Raw genomic sequence first — 19,790 nt, 5'->3', positions numbered from 1 at the left:
GTGTTCATTCTACTTCTTTGTTCAAATTTTTAAGGAAAACATTGAATAGCTTTGAAGGATAGGTTCTTCCATCCAGTTGTGGGATTGAGCTAACTGCTGTATGAGTGAGAACTTGGAGTCTTAATGGATGACTCAGTGAAAATGTTTGCCCTGAGAAGCAAGCAGACTGTAAGAACGAATTGTTAGAAATGGACTGAGGTCAGATAAAAAGAATCATTATAGGATTGTATAAATCACATTTGTGTGAGTGTCCTGTGCAGTTCTGGCCCTTCCTTTTTTAAGTGATCTATAGTAGCACTGTAAAAGGTACAGAAAGGGAGTATAGCATAACCAAATCTATGAAATGGCTTATGTACAAGAAACATTTGAACAGATTGGGACAAGTAAAGGGGAATATAATAACTTGTAAAATTATTGGTAGCATGCCATGATGCCACGTTATACAATACAGTTATAAGATGACTGATTGCAAGCTTAAAACAGACAAAAGGAGGTAGTACTTCAATGGTTCATTAACCTGTAGTACTCTGTGATATAGGGCATTGCAGATTGTTAAAGTATATGCAAGTTAAATAGAGATTTATGAAATGAATGAGAAAGAAATTAACTCACAGCTATTAAATACAAAGTCACTACCTTTAGTTAAGAAAAGTGAAATTGCAAATCTCTGTAATCTCAGTTTTAGGGAAATACCGCGATGTTTCTTCTCAGATATGGCCCCCCATACAGGATATGGGTTCAATGAAATTTTTGGGGTTTTTTTTTGTGATCTGGTGTGACTGTTCTTACGTGCTCAGCTTGGGTGTCCTGTATGAGCAATAAACAGAGGCTCACTCCAGTATGCCTTAAGGCCAGAACCTATCCATCGGGAGTGATGTTACAGACTCTGATTTGTTCCGGAGATAAATTATTTTGTAGAAACGTTTGTTTTGTAGAAATTCCTGTTCAAAAAGGTTTTTCAATATATGGGTGTTGGCCCAGCACTAGGTATTGTATATGGTACACTTGCTTCCTGGACCATGGTGGGCACCTGTGTCACAGCATTACTTCTTCCACTCCCTGGTGTTGCTGTCATACATCACTTCTCCGAAGTTTCAGCTTTATCAGTCTCTTCTGTGTTAAAATATATTTGTTGTAGGAGGTTGTTAAGGTAGACCTGAACACCTCAGATGAAGGGCAAATAGAATTTTATTATCTGCTGTATTTATTGTACTGGTCTGTGTGGATTTTGATAAGGTTTTTTTTATATAAACCCAGAACAAAGTCTGGCATTTAGTTAATAAGTAAATTCTGCCTTTGAGAAGTTGCTGAATTCTTCTCTTAGAAAATAGATATTTTTCTATGGGTGGGGTAAGATTTAGGCTGGTAACACCCTTTAATACCAGGTATATTCAGAAGAGGAGATCCTTAAGAAGGCAGTGAAAAAGCACTCTGAAACAGTAATTTGTATTGCAGCATTGACATTTGAATGAAGAAGTGATTTTTCCTTGCATGAAGTTTGGTTCAGTAAATCTCTATAATTACCAAACTTAAAAAAAAAATCCCATAAAACTGAATAGCTATCTCCAAAAGGAAAAATCCAAATTCTGGTCTGCCAAATGGAGAACGGCTTCTTTCTTTTCATACAGTAGCTCAAAACTTGAAAATTTAAATTCGACCATAAATTTTTGTTACTCTTTACCAAATGAGATTTTACTGTAATTCATCTTATTCCAGTCCACATTGGCAGCACAGATTGGTGAGTAAGTATTTGGGAGTTTCTTAATATAGTTTGCTTATGCGCAGAGTGAACCAGTTGGAACTGTGCTAGCCAGAATAGCCACATGAAAAAAATGTGTCACGTTTGACTCTTTCCATCTGTAAGGTCTGGCCTGATGTTACTGCCTGTTTCTAGGAGGAACCTGACTTCACCTTCTTGTCATTCTGAGAGTCATAGAAAGCAACAATCTCAGAGATGTATGAATAACCAACTTCAAAACTTGTTTTGCGTCCTGCACAGGGATGTGTGATGGGTTCACCCACTTGAGAGTTAGAGAAGGTGCTTGAAACACGTGCTCTTCTGGCTGCTCTGCAGCACTGTACCTCATCTCTGGCTTTGCAGAAGCTGCTGCAGTTATACCACCCATGCAGGGTAGTGCAGAGCAAAATCAGCATGACATTTCTGCAGTCTCCATCCATGCTTTGTCATCTGATAAGCCCGATCCAAAAAAGGCAAACCTGCATCTCTTATAAAGTCCTGTAACCAAAGCAGTGGGAAGTAAGAAAACTCTTCAGGATTCATAACATTAAGTACATTAATTACATTAAGTATATATGTAACATTAAGTATAACATTAAGTACAGACATGGCTCCAGACTGTTCTTCTGCTGGTGAAGAATGTAGTGCTCCAAGGCAACCTTGGCTGCAGTGACTAGATTATCTATAAATTCTCTTCCAACCCCTTAACATTCTGTGATTCTAGAGAAGAATCAGAAGGATTTAGCCTGTAACTCCAGTGAGGTAGGTTCACTCACTCACTGTCAAACACACTTAGCATGTGACTGTGAGACATAATCCTTGTCTCAAATATGTTGTGAACCCTGTGCGTAGGTGTAGTCATAGGATATACAATAAAGGTAATTTATCATATGGTAAATGTAAGGCCCTCAATATTTTTAAGGTAGAAGAAAAAAAGCTTTGATCTCATACACAAAAGCTAGGTAATTATATTGGTGAATTACTGATACTGCCCAAATGAAATTATAAAAAAACCCCTGATTAAATAGGAATATGTGGAACATGTTTTTCAAAGGATTGGAGTTAACATCCCTCTCTGAACAGATTTTTTTTAAATAAGGGCATGTTTTTATACTGTTTTATTTTAAATGCAGGTGAACCAAGGAAATTTGACCCGAAGTTCAGAGGACCTATTCACAACAGGTAAATATTGTTGCTCATTCTGTTACATTCTTTTGGTTTGCAGTGAACAGTGAATAAAAAATTTTGTTAGCAAAACTTCTGAATTTGATTCTGCACGTCTTCTAAATCCAGGAGACCATCTTTACTCCCCTTGAGGATGCATGATTACTGGGGAGTATTAAACTGTGTGCTCTGAAGTTCTTTCAGTCTGAATGCCGGTTCGGTGTGCCTTGCGTTGACTAGTACCTGCTGTCTTGCCATATGCTGATATAAGTAGGACCATTTCAGCTTCTGTTATGTTTTGGGGTGCTACAGCCATGTGATGCAGACTGTCTTGTTTCCAAACAGCACAGAACTGGACCCCATCACACTCTATTCTTCACTTTGCAGCTGGTTTTCCTGCTCCCGTAGTCACCTCACCAGGGGAATTAATTCTCTCCGGAGAATGGCCTGGTCATGTGCCATGACATTTGTACTGTGGCTGGCCAGCAGGTAAATCCCTGGCAGGAAATCAGTGGTGATTGAGTGACAGCAGTGAAGTACTGTCAGTGATGTGTCACTGTGCTGTCACTGCTGCCACTCAGGCCTGAAACCCTTACTTGAGTGACCAGTTTTTGCATGCATGAAGAGTATCTCTGAAGTGAGTGAGACTACCTAGGATTCTGTGGACTGCAGAGTTGGAACCTGAAATATTGCAATTCAGTAGTATTTTTTTTTGAGCAGTCTGTTACTGTGCCTTTCACATGCATGAGGAGTGCTGAAACTGGTGCTGGTATGCCAGGGAACTTCTCTTGTTTGTGCTGTTACTGTGTGATGTAGTCAGTAAAAACTGGTTTTGCACTGTGGCTTGCTGTTACATCTGTGTAGTTGTTTCTGTATAGTGACAGCAATACAGTACCTGCAATTGCAGGTATATTTATGTGCTATTCTAATTGTACATTCCAGTGTCTGCTTAAAAATGCAACCAAATGAATACAATGCAACACTACTATACCACCACATATGTTCAGTGCATTTTATAATGCTTTGGTGAGATAGTATTGTTGGAAACAATATAGAAAAGATCAGTTACCTAAGTATAAAGTGTGGGTTCATTGTGCAGCAGACCATAAGAAAGTGGTAGGTACATTGATGCTTATTGAGCATACATGCAATGAGGTGCACTTGTGTTTAGATTCAATATCCCTTTCTTCAAGATACTCAAATGACTTGCCTGACCTCTTAAGGTGATCAGTGCAGCAGTGTACAGTACACTATAGACATGGCCTTGAAGTAGTTTAAGATTATTATTGATTTTTCTTAAATACAATGAATGGAGTTTTCTTAATTAATTATTTCCAGTTACTAAGATTAAATGATTAGGAAACCACTCTCAAGCAAATAAAGACTATCTAGTTCCTATGAACAAAATGCCTTCTAAGAAGATACTTAAAAGAGTTCAAAAGGAGGAAAATGGGAATCTTCTCTGAATTTGTTTCTGACTTTGCAGCTTCCCACTTGCCTGTGGGAGAAGAGATTCTAGGAAGCTGATAGCATGCATTTTTTTTGAGACAAATGAGTGCTAGTAATCAATGTGTGAGTGGGGACATGACTGTTTGTACACCTTGCTGTCACTGGTATAACTGTGTACAGTGTGGGTGGGGAAACACCTGTATTTGCTTTCCAGTGATAAAATATATTGTCCTGTGCTTGATTTCTTGTCAGTTTTCATTGGTCAGGGAAAAAGTTTGTCTTCATTATGGAAAAATGGAGAGGGTGGGTGTCTAGGGGCTGCTAATTGTACATATTGGCATTGAAAGGTGCAAGACAGCTGGAAAAGATCACATCCCATCATCGTGACTGCTGAAGCTGATGCAGTTTTGAAAGTGCTGTAGAGTAGAAATGATATTTTGAGGTTGTTCATCAAGCTATCCCCCAAACCACCAAACCCCTGAAAACCAGAAAACCAAGTCTTAAAGTTTTTTTTTTTCATTTTCCTCTTGCTGGTTAGACATATTGTAGAGATTTTCTCTTATTACTTTATTTATCCTGACACTTCTTGGACTATCTTTAATTGTTCAACATCTTTCTAAAAATTCAGTATTCTTGTTAAGACAAAGATCATCTTTTTCTCTGTGATTAGAAAATGTAGTTAATGGGTTCTCACATAAATTGATTATCAGTACATTTCCATAACCATTTAGCTACCTTATTTAAGAATTTGAAAAAATCTAATAAAAATATTGATCTTAACTAGCAATACAAATTTCACTTTCTCACAAATGTAGATTTGTTACTAATAAATATCTACATGGCACATCATTTGATAATGTGGCCTACATTAAAATAATAAGCAGGTTTGACATCTAATTATCCTTTGTGCTTTTTAAACTAAATAGCCTGCTAAAGATGCTACTTAGATTACAGTAAGAGTCTGTCATAGATAAATGTTGGTAACTAACCACTTGTACAGCATATCTTCCTTCTCATTTCAGCCCCAGTGGAGAAAGGGATCTTCATAGCTATTCATGACATTGTATGGCATAGTATAACATCACCTCGACACAACATGACTTAGGGAAGCCTCAAAACACAAGTTGTTAGTTAACTAGGAAGGAGGAACTCAGAAGTGAGGACATCAGTGGTCACCTTCCTCTAAGTCAGCAGAGTTGAAAGGGGTAACGTGAAAGTCACATTGTGAACGTATTGAGCCTCCTTTTGCTCTGTGTGGTTGCACAGTGCTGGGCTCGAGACTATTTGTAGTTGCTAGTGCTGTTTAACTAATAAATGTCATAGTTTCTTGCTTATGCAGCATCTTGAGCACAGTTGTACTCGTGACAGATTGGGCATGAAACTGCCAAACAGAGAGAGGTTCTAGTCAGTCATTAACGATTAAGTGCATGAGCTGTCAGTGAATAAATGGCTTTTATGCACTAATACTCTGTGGATGATTTTATCTTTGCATTAATTTATTTGCTAGGATGCCATTACACATGCACAAGGTATTCTTTGCATGCACTGCCACATGTAACAAAGCAAGAGAAGCCAAGAAGCCAGTATGTTTCTGAGAGATGGTGGAAAGCAAAAAAGGCTGGATAATTTCTGATTAGGTTTCAGTAATAAGCATGGGCTTTCAATATCTCCTATTAAGGAAGAACCAGTTCCTGCAACTTTGGAAACTCCCATAGTCTTCACCCTATAACCATGTGTCTTTACAAATTTATTTTAATTTATTAATTTAAGAAGCTTTACCTTTTTTCCTCTCCTGTGGAGCCTTGTATTTATGAGTTACTGTTATGATCTCACTGGAAGTGAGCTACATGAGCTAATAATGATGTTAAATGGGGCCAGGGTTTCACCCGTAATATCTAGTAAAATAAGCAGTTATTTTGCATAAACAACAATTAGTCTTTATGAACTGTTTCAAAATTTTCTGAAGTCACACAAAAAAATACGTACGTACTTTTTTTTTCTTAATAGTTATATAACCATAGTATTTGGCAACAGTGAGTTTTAATAGATATTGCACAGAAATTCATGTATTACAAAGAACATAAAATCCTGCATTCTGGTAAAGTGTTTATGGGTACTTGTAACTCAGCAAAACTTTAAAAGGAACCTTTTAACGCAAATGGGTATAACCTTTAATTGCATTTAGGTATCATAAAATGAGACCTGTGAGAATTGAACTGGAAGAGGTTTTTGAGACTATAGAAGTTGTAATTAAAGTATTTATGGTGCCATATTTTTCCTGAGACTCTTGAAATAAATATTGTACCTTTAGAAACGGCTCTAGTGGGATGAGAGCCAAGCTTGAGCAGTGTCAGAACTGCTTCTGAATGGAGGATGGGAAAACGAGAAGCATTATTTTAGCATCACTCCTTGTACTTTGAGCAGTTGTCCTTTCTTAGGTTACTGTCATATTGGCCTTGAGTCCTGTACCCCTTCAGCCTCACTAAAAGTTTATTTTAGTGAGATGGTAAAGCTGTGGCTCTCTAGAGAAGTGTACAGGATTTTTGATTCCTTTCCACACTTGATGCATTGCAGGTTCTTCAGCTGTTTAAAAAATCTGCCCTTTTATCTCCTTTATGTTAAAACATAGTGGTTTTTTGTAAGAGGAAACATAGATTGGAAAACAGAAAGAATGGCAGATGCCACAAGTGGTGTGTTCTGAGGCAGATATCCTGTAGCAGGTTATACCATGAGTAATCTCATGGGTTCAATGTTGTAAGGTATTATGTTTCAACAATACTTAAATCTGTTCTTATTGCTATCTACCATGAGAAAGGCATGCACATTTATTTGCTGTCTTGCTGCAAAAACAGGACCTCACATCTCAAATGTGAGTTTGTAAGTAAGACTTCTGCTAAGTGCTGGTGTGGACAACTTATTCAGATGTTAAAGTACCCTATGACATCAGTGTTTTCAAAGGGTCGTATTAAACACCTTATTTCAGAGTGTGTTTGTTTTTGTCCCTAGACACTGCACAGACGTTATTTGCTGTGTGATCTTCATAGTTGTCATTCTGGGTTACATTGCATTAGGAGTTGTGGGTAAGTAAACACAGGTATAGTAGTGCTTTTCTATACAGAAGGGAAGCAGCTTTGTGAATGTTAGCATTTTTAACTGAGATGTCCTTTTGCTTATATTTATGCAAAGCTTTCCAATCAATAAGAAATGTCTTTCATAGAAGCAAATAATGAATTAACATTGTAATTCACAGGATCCCAGAATGGGTCAGGCTGGAAGGGACCACAATGACTCACCTGGTCCCACCTCCCTGCTGCGGCAGGGTCAGCCCAGAGCCCATGGCACAGGACTGTGTCCAGAGAGTTCTGGAATATCTCCAGTGAGGAGGCTCCACTCCACTCGGGGCATTGTGTCCCAGTGCTCGGTCACTGCACAGCAAAGAAGTTCTTCCTCAGTTCAGGTGGAACTTTCTGGCCATCAGTTCCTTCCTGTTCCTCTTGCCCCATTGCTGGGCACCCCCGAGCAGAGCCTGGTCCATCCTCTGACTCCTCCCTGCAGACACTGACAGACATGGATGAGGTCCCCTCTCAGTGTCTCCTCTTGAGGCTGAACAGCCCCAGCTCCCTCAGCCTTTCCTTGTAAGGGAGATGCTCCAGTCACTTCATCATCTCCGCAGCGTCCTCTGGATCTGCTCCAGGAGCTCCATTTCCTTCCTGTCTTGAGGAGCCCAGAACTGGACACAGCACTGCAGATGTGCCTCACAGGGCTGAGCATAGGGGCAGGATCCCCTCCCTGACCTGCAATGCTCTTCCTGGTGTACTGCAAGATTCGACTGGCCTTTTTGACCTGCAGGACACACTGCTGGTCAGGGACAGTTTCTTGTTCACCAGCCCCCCCGGTACTTCTTTGAAGAGCTGCTTTCCAGCAGGTATTTAGGAAGTTCAAAGCCATGTGTGTTCTGATAAAAAACCTCAAAATTAAATGTGTTCAAAAAAATACCATGGTTTGATAAATTTGCAATCATAAAGTAACTGTGATGGAAAATTTCATTTGTCGTTAATCAGACAGTAAAAGCTAGAAGTAAACAGTTCAGACTGAGAGCAGCCCTGAGGAGAAGGACTTGGGAGTGCTGGTTGATGAGAGGTTGAACATGAGCCAGCAATGTGGATTTGCAGTCCAGAAAGCCAACCATACCCTGGACTATGTCAAAAGAAGTGTGGCCAGTAGGTGAGGCGGGGATTCTGTCCCTCTGCTCTCCTCAGGTGAGACCTCACCAGCAGTGCTGCCAGCTCTGGGGCCCCCAATATCAGAAGGATGTGGTCCTGCTGGAGTGAGTCCAGAGAAGACCATGGAGATGCTCCAAGGACTGGAGGACCTCTGATCTGGAGACAGGCTTGGAGAGCTGGAGGTGTTCAGCCTGGAGAAGGGAAGGCTCCAGGGAAACTTTAGGAGTCCCTTCCAGTGTCTAAAGGGGCTCCAAGAGAGCTGGAGAGGGTCTTTGGACAAGGACGTGGAGTGACAGGACAAGGGAGAATAGCTTCTAAACTGACAGGGCAGGGTTAGGTGTGATGTTGGGAAGAAATTCTTCCCTGTGAGGATGGGGCACTGGCATACGTTGCCAAGAGAAGCTGTGGCTGCTCCACCCCTGAGAGTGTTCAAAGGCAGGTTGGATGGGACTTGGAGCAACCTGGTGTAGTGGAAGGTTCCCTTCAATGCCAGCGTCATTGTCTGTGAACACTCAGATTTGTCTACACAGTTAGCTCCTGTTCTTTACTCTTCTAATAACCATTATTTTATAAGTCCATTATATCATTACATATTTTGGATACCACCCAGATATATATACCCTGAAGTAAAAAGTGAAGTGGCTTTTTTACTGATTCATCCATATCTTGGTTCATTTTAGTTTTTCATTAGGAAATAAACTAATCAGTACTCTTCAGTGGTGATCAACAAACAGTAAAATGGTACATTAGAAGTGATACATTTTCATGCTATCTAGTTTTAACTATTAACTGTGTACACTTGACTAAAAGGTTAAGAGGTATGTATATATTTTGCAGCTTGGGTGCACGGTGACCCCAGGAAAGTGATATATCCAACTGACAGCTATGGGCAGTTCTGTGGTCAGAAAGAAACCCTCAATGAGTGAGTACTAAATCCATTCACATACTTTTACCACTCGTGCACTGTGAATAAGATGTGAGGTTTCAAATCCCTCTGTCAAAGAGACAATGACACTCTTACTGTATTTATTCCAAATAAAATTCAGAAATATATTAGTTGCCTAGTTCAAATCCAGACCGAAATTTTTACTGTCATACAGCTTTTTGTACCATTCAGAGAATATTTTTGGTAAAGCATCAATATAACTTAGAGATTGCATCAGCAGCTGCATAGAAAGTGACTAGCTGACACAACTTCTGACAAAGTTTGAATTTTTCTCAACACGCACCAAATTACAGAAAAGACTGTAATGAAAAGCATGGTTTTTTCTGGTGCTTATCCAGTGCCAGTAGAGAGGAGACGGAGTGGTCTGGGAGACTGGCAACTGTAACCACACACTCCTTGGGTAAATAGAAGGTAAATAGAGCCCAAGGGGCTCTATTAACTCATGTCTGTGTTCCAGTCTTCTTAAATTTTGAATTGTAAGAGTTAAATTAATTAGTTGATCTCAACAGAGTACTTCTACATGAAAATAACCACTCAGGGAAGAAAGATGTCGCATCAATGTTTTCTTTGAAAATCTAAGTGGTTTATGAAATAGAATTTTTAAAAGTTTGCTTCTTCCCTTACTTCTCTCTTTTAAAAAGTATGTCTTAGGCACCCTTTATGCCCTTGTCACTGGATGGATATAAATATGTGTATATATATATGGATGTTATACTAACATTTGATAACAACTCTTTGCTGCGTCTTTCTTTCCCCATTTAGTTTTCTGTGGAAAAAAATGAAAAAGTCACTGTCCAAAGGGAGTTCAGAAGGCAGGGGAGCAGGAGTATATATACTCTCAGGGTTTTTTTACAGAGGAAACAGACTAGTTAGTGTAAGAAGATGTGTTCTATGCTCTGATTTAGATTCTTCACAGCAGTTGTTGGAGAGTCCAACTTCCTGAAGAGGAAAAACAAGGAGAAAAAGTTGTAGCGTTGTGTGTGTTCCACTCAGTGCACCCCTTCTCTGTTCATCGCTTCACCCCAAATTTGTCCTTGTCCCCTTTGTGGTCTGTAAAAACAGTGAGCAAATGGTTTTGGGAGTCTCAGAGACATGGCTTCCATACACTGTGTGGTGTGGTGGCAGGTGCTTCTCTCTGATTCTTATAATTCACTCCCATTCCCTCTTTCTCTTTGTTACTCAAATCTTCCCTTTAGTTGTTTCTTACTATGTGGTTTCCGGTTTGTGTTAACAAATGTCCCTCCATATATATGATTGCTGGAGGATAATACAGCTACTGACTGAGACTGCATTTTGGCACTAATTTCCCACGTTGAGGAGTTTCTTATAAAAATATAAACCAGAAAACATATAATACAACCTAAAGGAAAAACAAGAGTGTTTATAGCAGTAGGCCAGGACACCCTTCTGAATGAGGCCTTCTAGTCCCCAAAAGTGGAGGTGTGGGATGTGCTTGTCAGGCTTTTGTCAGTACTGTTGTTTTTCAGATTCCATAAAACTAAGCAGTGTGAAAGGCTGACCCAGAACTGTGGTTTTCCAAAGTCCCTGTGGGGCAGCCACAGCTTCTCTGGGCAACCTGTGCCAGTGCCTGACCACCCTCAAAGGGAAGAATTTTTTCCCAATGTAAACCTTTCCTCCTTCAGTTTGAAGCCATTCCCCCCTGTCCTGTCACTCCAGGCTCTTGCAAACAGTCTCTTTCCATCTTCAGGTCACCCCTGAGCCTTTTCTCTTCTCTGTGCTGAGAAATTCCAGTTCTCTCAGCCTTTTTTCTTGGGAGAAGTGCTTCATCCCTCTGATCAACTTGGTGGACCTTCATAGGCCATAGCAGGCCATATGCACCATTATTTCTTACAGGGACACAATATGGTCCTGGCTTTGAAGTCTTGTGTAAAAAGGGCAGGACTACTGCCATATCATCTTCACTAGAGCTATCTGATAATTTTCTGACATAGCAAAGGTTAACAGCATGTTTTGCTGTCTTCAAAACCCAGGTCTTCAAGTCAAGAGATCTTGGGGTCCTCAGTTTTCAACAAATCCAAACTGAAGTGACAGCTACTGCAAGGTCCCAAGTTCTAGTAGCTGTCAGGTGTGTGGCTTCTGTGCTGCAAACCCCTCAAACTGACTCCTATTTATATCAGAGGGGGTTTATCAGTGTTATTAGTAGATGCTATTATCATTCTGTTTTCTGGCCAACTGCTTTTGGTTTCCAACTATAAAAAGCTTCTGATTGATTTTGGTGCCACCTTCTGATCAACAAAAATTAGGCAGCTTTTACAGTGTAGCATTTTCTGATGGTGAGTTTGCATGCAGTGCATTCACAGGATGTTCAGTGGAAGCACAGAGACCACGGTGGTTTTGCCAGGGTTACTTTACAGACCTCACCCTTTCGAGACGGGACTATGGACACATGAATTGTTTCGGCTTAAAACCTGACTGTGGAAAAAACTTCTCGAAATTAGAATTCTTTAGAACAAATACTTCTGTTTTCAGAGATGTCTTGATGTGGAACTTTTGCTTGGGATTTTTTTTGTCTTGTGTTTACAATATGGCCATTCACGGTTATAGAATTTAAATATCAATGTATGCTATAAATTTTGGAATGGTAGGATGTATAAACACCTATATTTATGACATTAATTATCTTATATCCACTTCCATAGGAACAAGACCATTTTGTTTTACTTCAACATTCTGAAATGTGCCAGCCCAGTAGTGTTAATAAACCTGCAGTGCCCTACAACACAGGTGAGTGAAATGGAGAGAGAAATTATTTTCCCTGCATCTTAGTCATGGTGCTTAAGAACTAGGCATACATTTGTTTGGATTTAAAAATTGCTGTTCATGTCTTTCAAAATATAACATGATTGTTTTATAGATGACTTGTAGCACACAGTCTCTGTAGCCTGTGATGGTCAGAAAAATTAAATAGAAACATACAAGATTGTGTGTTTTTGATAAGAGTTGACAAAAAAAGTCTGTTGAGTTGAATACAGCAATTTGTGATTTATGAAGTCATCACAGGCAGCTATCCAGTAGTATTCAGTGCATGCAGAAAATATGGATTGACACCTCTGGTTTTCAAAGCTAGACATGTTCAAGAAAATGTGCATACTGCCAGTGACAGGAGTATCTGGGTGTGGTTAGAACCTATGGCACTTTGAAAAGTGAAGATTTTGAAAACTTGTTCTTGCCTTATGCCACACTTTGTACTCCCTTTGTGCTGCAATTCCTCATGAAGCTGTGAAATAAACCCAGTCACTGAACTTGTGTGGGTTAAAATTATCCTCCTAATCTTTTTTACAAGACCACTTTACTGACCTGGTTTATTGAATAATTGCACAACCAGTTATGTCAGTTCATCCTAAGAGGCGCAACAACTTAGAGCATAGGGTAGGTCAGAGGAATTAGGTGCAGGACTGCTCTGATCCAGCTTTGCTGCCAAAATAAAGTGCAGTTAAACTACAGGTGACAGATGGTGGTCTCATTCATCTTGACAACACCCAGTGAAGTCCAGTGTTAATTTGGATGAGGTTTGTTACACAGTAACCAATTTACTGATTACAAATGTTAATTGTCTACTTACTGGACTACCATTTTAAAATGTTTCCCATTCTTGCTTGCCCTTACTCCTGATCCCTATCCTTGATAGATATTTATGACTTACCAGTTGATGTGACTTTATGAACAGTTTGACACAGCTGAAGAGGTGGAGATCTTCAGCAAGGAATAGCAAGAACCCTCTTAACAATTGGCCAGTTGCTGTCAGAACAAAACCTTTTTCTATCAGCAGCAGATTTTGCTTCAGGAATCCCCATCTGTCAACATGCAGACACCAACACTGTTACCCTGCAGTCTTTACCTCTCTTACTGGAACGATTCAGTCTGTTCAGAAATACTGAGATCATTGTGTGAGATTTGACTGGTGCTGTGGTCAAGTTGGTAATGGCCATGAATCAAGTAAGGTGAAATACTTATTTCAGGAGAGTTTGTTGGAGTGGAGTAGTTATTTTGTTCATTTTCAAACATGCAGCATCTCCAAAACTAAAAATGCTTTTGAATACTGTTTGTTACTGCAGATGGCTAAATCTCTGGTCTTTGGGGAAAATGTTGAAGAAATGTTTGTTTGATAATTTCTCTTTTGAACTGCAGACAGGGTCCTTCATTCCTGTCCTATCCATATCAACTAGCAGGAGAAAAAACCCCAAGAACTGCCATGGGGTAAGAGCTTCAGTTCTTGAGCAAGCCTGTGGATTTGCAAACTGTTGTTACAGTGCACTGGATCCACAGGCAGCGCATTTCATTGCCTGTTTCAAAGATGGCAGGCAGGGTGTAGTAAAGGGTATGCCTGTTAGTCACCTGTTGTCCCAGCAAGGACAAAACTCTGCTTTCTTTGTTTCTTGGCCTGTGGGTAGTCCATAGGACAGAAGTACTCATCTAGAAAGATCCTCTTGCTGCATCTGGCCTGTTCTAAGGATTACTTCACAACTTTTTCTAAAGTTCCTTTAGGTGAATCATATATGGTGGAATGCCCTTGACATGAAAAACAGTTTTGTGCATGATATCTCTCTGGTACTTGTATAGCAGAGCTTTGCAAGGCGTGTTTGGAGAGCACAGCTTTGGAAACAAACTGCCTTCTAGAAGAGGCTGAAACTTGCTAAAAAGATGGCTTTTATGTCCCAGGGTTAACACTGAGGAGTCAGAACATTCTCCACTTCTGTGATTCCAGTGACCAGCAGAGCCTTCAGAGTCTGTGTATTTGGGCAGCCACTTCTCCATGCCCTGAATCTAAACCACAGCTTCTTAGTGGATGCATTCATTAAACCCCAGTCATTACTTGCTTTCTCACATAAATCCAACTTATAATGGTTGTACCTTGAGTGGTGTAAACTTCATTCCTGATGTGTGCACCCCCTTGTGTTGTAACTAGGGAAGATCCAGCCTTTGTCAGCAGTTAAAAGTCACTTTTGAGTGATTTATGACTATCTTGACTTGACAATATTTGTAGAGATGTATTTGACTGAAGAGACTATGTAGAAGGATGGAACAATATTACCTGAGACTTTTAATTTTAGTGAGACTTTTTTAAAATAAAGTTCTCCTTATACATGTAGTAGAAAGAAAATGCATATATCCTGTGGAAGTAGCTGCCACAACACCTCATTCATATGCACTGCTGCTGATAGAAGTAGAGGAGGACCTGACAGATTTTTTCTTGTTCTTCAAAAAAAAAATAAATAATGCTCTTTTCAACAGACTGAAAGCTCTGCTTATCTACCAGAATGTGTAAAACCTAAAAAGGTACAGAGAGGGGCTTGATATGCCTGATATGAGGAGAGACTTTGAAAGTGTGTTCTGTCAAAGAATTTTAGAAATATTCATCTAGGGAATCAAAAGGACAACATACATCCCTTTCTAAATCCTGCAGTAAATAATACTGAAGGCAGTGGCCTTTTTCTTGCTTTTCCATTGCACTGATTTTCCTCACCCTTCTCTACCCCCAGTGTATCTTTACTCATTTTTTTTTTCTTGCAGCTTTGTGTTTCAAAGTGCCCAGACAGGTTTGCAACTTACATTGATGTTCAGGCTTCCTACAGATATAAACCAGATCAGTGGAATTACTTCAGGCAGTTCTGCAAACCTGGCTTTAACAATCCTCGCAAGGTGTGTATCTATCAGTAGGTGATGGAATATATTTTTTCTTCAAGCAAAGTGTAATGTACATAATTTTACTGAACTGCATCAAAGACTTGAATTATCTGATGTCACCGTATAAGCACATGTCCCATTTATGTGATTTGACAGTCGCTTAAACCAGGGTGAAGGTCTTGTATACACACTAAATTCCCCACTCTTTAAATGATAGCTGTTTGCTTAAAAGAATATCTGCAGCTACCCATGTAGTTGCAGCACTGTGGTAAGTACTTATGTACTCCACAGCAGTAGAGCAGTGTCTCAAACCAATTCTTAAGGCTCGTAAGTCATCTATAGCCACTTAGAAATTTAGCTAAGAAAATTAATCTATCCTTCATGTTATTGATTTTGCACTCAAATTTACTGTGTTGTTTCTCCAATCTTTAAAACACCTTGCAATTCAGCTATATTAGTTGTGCTGAATTCTTACTTTCTTTAAGAGAAAAGGTGAAAGGGAGGCAAGGAACAATTGCCCAGTCACTTCTGGCTTAGATGGTGATCCAAAGTGAACAGGTCTTTTCTTTTTTTGTCACTAGAAAAGAAAAGAAGAATAGTCTTTTCCCAAATCACAGTGACAGTTTGGATTCTCACTTAGATCATGAATATATCTTGCAGCTCCATCAACCAGGTTTGGGGAGGAGGCTACAAAGCCCAGTTTGGGACATTCCGTCAGACTGGATGAGAAACGAAAACCATGTAGTTATTCTGCTATGTATTCAGCATTGCTATTTTTCCCCTTTTTAGTCTGTTGCTCAAGTCCTACGTGATGAAGATTGTCCTTCGATGATCATTCCAAGCAGGCCTTGTGAGTGGTTCTACTTCTTACACACATCTTAGCAGATTGTGAGCATTCACATTAAAGCACAACTCCAGTCTGAAGTGTGTTTTTCATAGTGGCAAGGTCACTATGAACTGTCTGTTATCTGACAGTCACATCCATTCAATTTTAAAGAGTTTGAAAATATAAATATTTACTAATATTTCTTCTAACTGTCATCTGGAAACATTCAGCCTGTGATCAGGTCAAGCTGAGCTCTTTCTTGCTCTTGAATCATCACTGATAACAAAAGTTTTATGGCTCAAATTGTGCCTTCCAAAATATGTGAGGAAGCAACCCCACTGGCATCAAGAAAATGTTATGAATGTGGGGAGGCTCATATGGGCAGCTTTTGAAATTCACACGATACTTCAGCCCAGTTGCAGTGCAGCTCTTTTCAGCTGCAGTGCTGGCTATGCAGGGCATACAGAGGAATTAAGGGGTCAAAAATGTTTTTGTCACTGTGGTCAGCACATATTTCTGAGTAGATAACCACAGATCTCAGAGCTCATCTCACCTGCAGAAATGTAATACTGACCCAGAAGCTTATGCAAATAAGAAATTGCTGTTTATTTTTGCCATGCTTTAAAATGGACATCATGTAAACCAGGGACAGGTTATTAAAGGAGAAAATATGGATTTGGTTTTAAAAACATAGTAAGAATTCCTATTAAAACTGATGTACTGACCCAAAAGACAGAAAATAATTTGCAAAGAAACCATTATCTTCTTTTAGACTACGACAAGGGGCAGGGATTACAGAGGGAGGAAAAGAGGCACGTTACTTATTTAGTCAGAATAATTGCTGGGGTAGATATACCAGACTGAATATTGAACCCTGGCATCAATATTTATTGGAATCTGATAAGGAAAGCACTGAATGGTTATATAAAGTACAACTGTGTAGGAGGACTGACCTGCTCTTCCCTTTGGAATAAAACCCAGGACTTTTTGCAGCAAAGAACAGGGCAGCATAAATGAGTGTGCAAACATCTCTCCTTTTCTCTCTTTTTTTATAATCTCCTCCTCCCTCTGTCTAACCAATAGTTTCTGTCTTTTTTCCATTGCTTCCTCTCCAAGAATATCTAGTGATAGTGGCTGGTACTGGAACTCATCTGGCATATGAGGAACTGACACTTGCTGTTATGTATTGTTTTGGGTGCTAGTACCATTCGTGACCAGTCAAGTTGAGTCTGTCCCTGGGGGCTGGTCTGATTATTACCATGAAATGGCATATTTGAGAAGCTTCAGTTTTTGTAAGCTGCCCAGATACTGACAGAGAGTAAGTTCCACATTTATTACAAGTTCTTAAACTTTTACATATACTACTGTTGTTGTTTGGTAGGACCTAGAATCTCCAGTTGAAATCTATGATCCTACCCTGCCTGAGCTTGGACAAAAAGCCCCAGAGCATAAAAATCATAATCTTGAATGTAATGGCTCTTCCAAGATTTGTCAAAGTCAGCATATTGTTAGATAATCAGTTGACTGCAAATCTGAAATTATTTAAATATGTTACAAAAGAAAAATGATACAAGTGGAGCTTGACGTGAAATGTAATATGCATACTTTGTTTTGATACTTTGAACAGTTCTTAAGAGATGCTTCCCAGACTTCTCCACAAAGAATGGTGTGTTGACCGTGGCAAATCAGACTACATTCAAAGATGGAGGAGGGAAAACAAGAAATGTAACTGATCTCAGGGAAGCTGCAAAGTAGGTTTTACCCTTTTTCAGTGTTCATTTGTTGGATTCTGAGACTGTGCAATAATTTAGAAATTCAAAAATAATCAGAATCTCTTGTAACCGATGGCTGAGAGTACCCAAGCAGGACTTGGTAGTAAGTGATCTCTCTGTGCCTGAGCACTTCCAAATTTCAGTTAAGGAAATCCAGCACTGTGATGTGCAGAAAGGAGCAAAAAGTTTTAGTCTGATTGTCTCAGTAGTTTTCATTTGGTTAAATCATTCTTGTTTTTTTCCTCTAAAAAGTTAGTTTTGCTAGGTAAGTTCAAGATGCAAACCTTCTGCTGCAGGATTCAGGCCAGCCAGTGATGGCCTTGGCTACCCTCTTCTGTGGTGGCCTTTCTACTATCATAGGTTGTCCTTTGGGCATCTCACCTCATCACGGTTCTCCTGCTTTTGGGAAAAAACAATGTACTGGGCTATTCTTAGAAAAAAAATAAAACAGGCAAGCACTTTGCAGGGTAGGAAAACAGTTCCATAAAGTAAACCTTTTGCTTCTCTGAGCTGCTTTCTGGTTCTATGCTATTAGCAGTCCTAGAGTCATAACTGTTTGGCCATTGTTACATTGCAGATATGAATAGACTACACTCTGGCGATAAAGCCTTTTTAGTAAAACCTTTTTAATAAAATTTTTTTCACTAATTGCAGAGAGACTTATGCAGTTTTTTTCTTTGTTATAACTGTGATTGATGTTGGCTTGATGACAGAACTGGAACTGAAGAATTGTAATATACTTTTATCACTAGCAAAGATATTTCACATTCTTCCACTGAGCCTATTTGTTGTTTAAATACATTCTGCTTTTCTACCTGAAGCAACCTTTTCTTTGATTTGTTTTTTCTCAGCGGCATCAATAATGTTCTGGATGCAAGATCAATTGGAGTGAAAATTTTTGAAGACTATGCCATTTCTTGGTATTGGATTTTAATGTAAGATTTTCATGGGTATTTTTTATTCTTCCAAACTCACTTTGGAGCATACAGGGAATAAAAAAATATATCATGTATGTGTTTGGTACCAATCCTACTTTAAAACTCAAGGAGCAACTGTAATTTTCTTTCATCACATGATAATAAAACTGTTGTGGTTCTGTGCGTGAGATAAGGATAGTACAGCATACATACATAGAGCATCAGTTGATCTGGGGTAGCTTTTTAATGTCCTGCCAGACAGAAAATGAGGAGGTGCTGTGTTTACTTGCAGGACCCATCTGCATGGCAATTCCAAAACTCAAAAATCTGAATTAAGTGACTTTCAAACCAGTTGCAGTTGCTAAGTGTCATTAGTGTATATATGTATAAACCCCACATAATTTCTAAATTCATATTAGCAATATATAGTTAAATCCATTATAATCCGTAAGTCCAATATAAATCCATAACTCCAATGCAGCAGGCAAAGCAACATCGAGAACAAAAAGTATTGAACAGTATTAACTTCATCTTGCAATTAATACTAGCTAATCACCAATTAATTAAAACAAATTTGAAACAAAAGAAGTAGCTACTTTGCTGAAGCAAATATGTAATTTGTGCATTCTTAACCCATTAATATTGGTTTTGATGGACCAGAGTGTTCAGTTTAAACGGGAACAGAAGTCATTGCCAGGTGAGAGCCCGTAACATGCACATATTAAGCATTAGTCAAGCCTGAATGCAAATCCATGACAATAAATACATACTTTAGATAATAATATGGAGAATTACTTCAGAAACATCAGTTAAGCTTTTAAAGGTGTTCAGTCACTGGCGGAGGGACAGCTTGCTCATAGTCTGATACCATGCTCACAGTCGTTAGTGGCAGGAGACTCGGAGTACTCTGTACTGTAGATTAGACCATGGCCTGAAAAAGACAGGGGGTTGTACAACTGGTGTAAGTGACAAAAAGGGCCTCGTATTAGTCCCATTCAGCCAGCCTGAGAACCTAGTGCCTACAAATATTTCAGGCTCTGCCCTGTGAGACTGTCATATATAAACTATTGGTTTGTAATAGCAGATAATAGCCAGGAGACTGTATTTCA

At 39.3% G+C, this 19,790-nt stretch overlaps 1 protein-coding gene across 2 annotated transcripts in view; it reads left to right on the top strand.

The window, feature by feature from the left end:
* The window catches only part of SLC44A5 (solute carrier family 44 member 5), a 71,077-nt gene that overhangs the window by 30,334 nt on the left and 20,953 nt on the right, over window positions 1-19,790 (top strand). For both annotated transcript variants that reach the window (XM_017805451.1, XM_017805450.1), the window contains exons 2-9: window positions 2,872-2,920; window positions 7,358-7,431; window positions 9,412-9,496; window positions 12,181-12,265; window positions 15,053-15,181; window positions 15,956-16,016; window positions 17,620-17,743; window positions 18,616-18,699. In XM_017805451.1, coding sequence (XP_017660940.1) covers window positions 2,872-2,920; window positions 7,358-7,431; window positions 9,412-9,496; window positions 12,181-12,265; window positions 15,053-15,181; window positions 15,956-16,016; window positions 17,620-17,743; window positions 18,616-18,699 — 691 coding nt within the window. The remainder of the gene's footprint in view (window positions 1-2,871; window positions 2,921-7,357; window positions 7,432-9,411; window positions 9,497-12,180; window positions 12,266-15,052; window positions 15,182-15,955; window positions 16,017-17,619; window positions 17,744-18,615; window positions 18,700-19,790) is intronic.

The sequence above is a fragment of the Lepidothrix coronata genome, unplaced genomic scaffold (genome assembly GCF_001604755.1).
Source record: "Lepidothrix coronata isolate B3197 unplaced genomic scaffold, Lepidothrix_coronata-1.0 Scaffold12, whole genome shotgun sequence".
Lineage (NCBI taxonomy): Eukaryota > Metazoa > Chordata > Aves > Passeriformes > Pipridae > Lepidothrix > Lepidothrix coronata.
The sequence above is the reverse complement of the archived record's forward strand: the minus strand, read 5'-3'. Positions and strand labels throughout refer to the sequence as shown.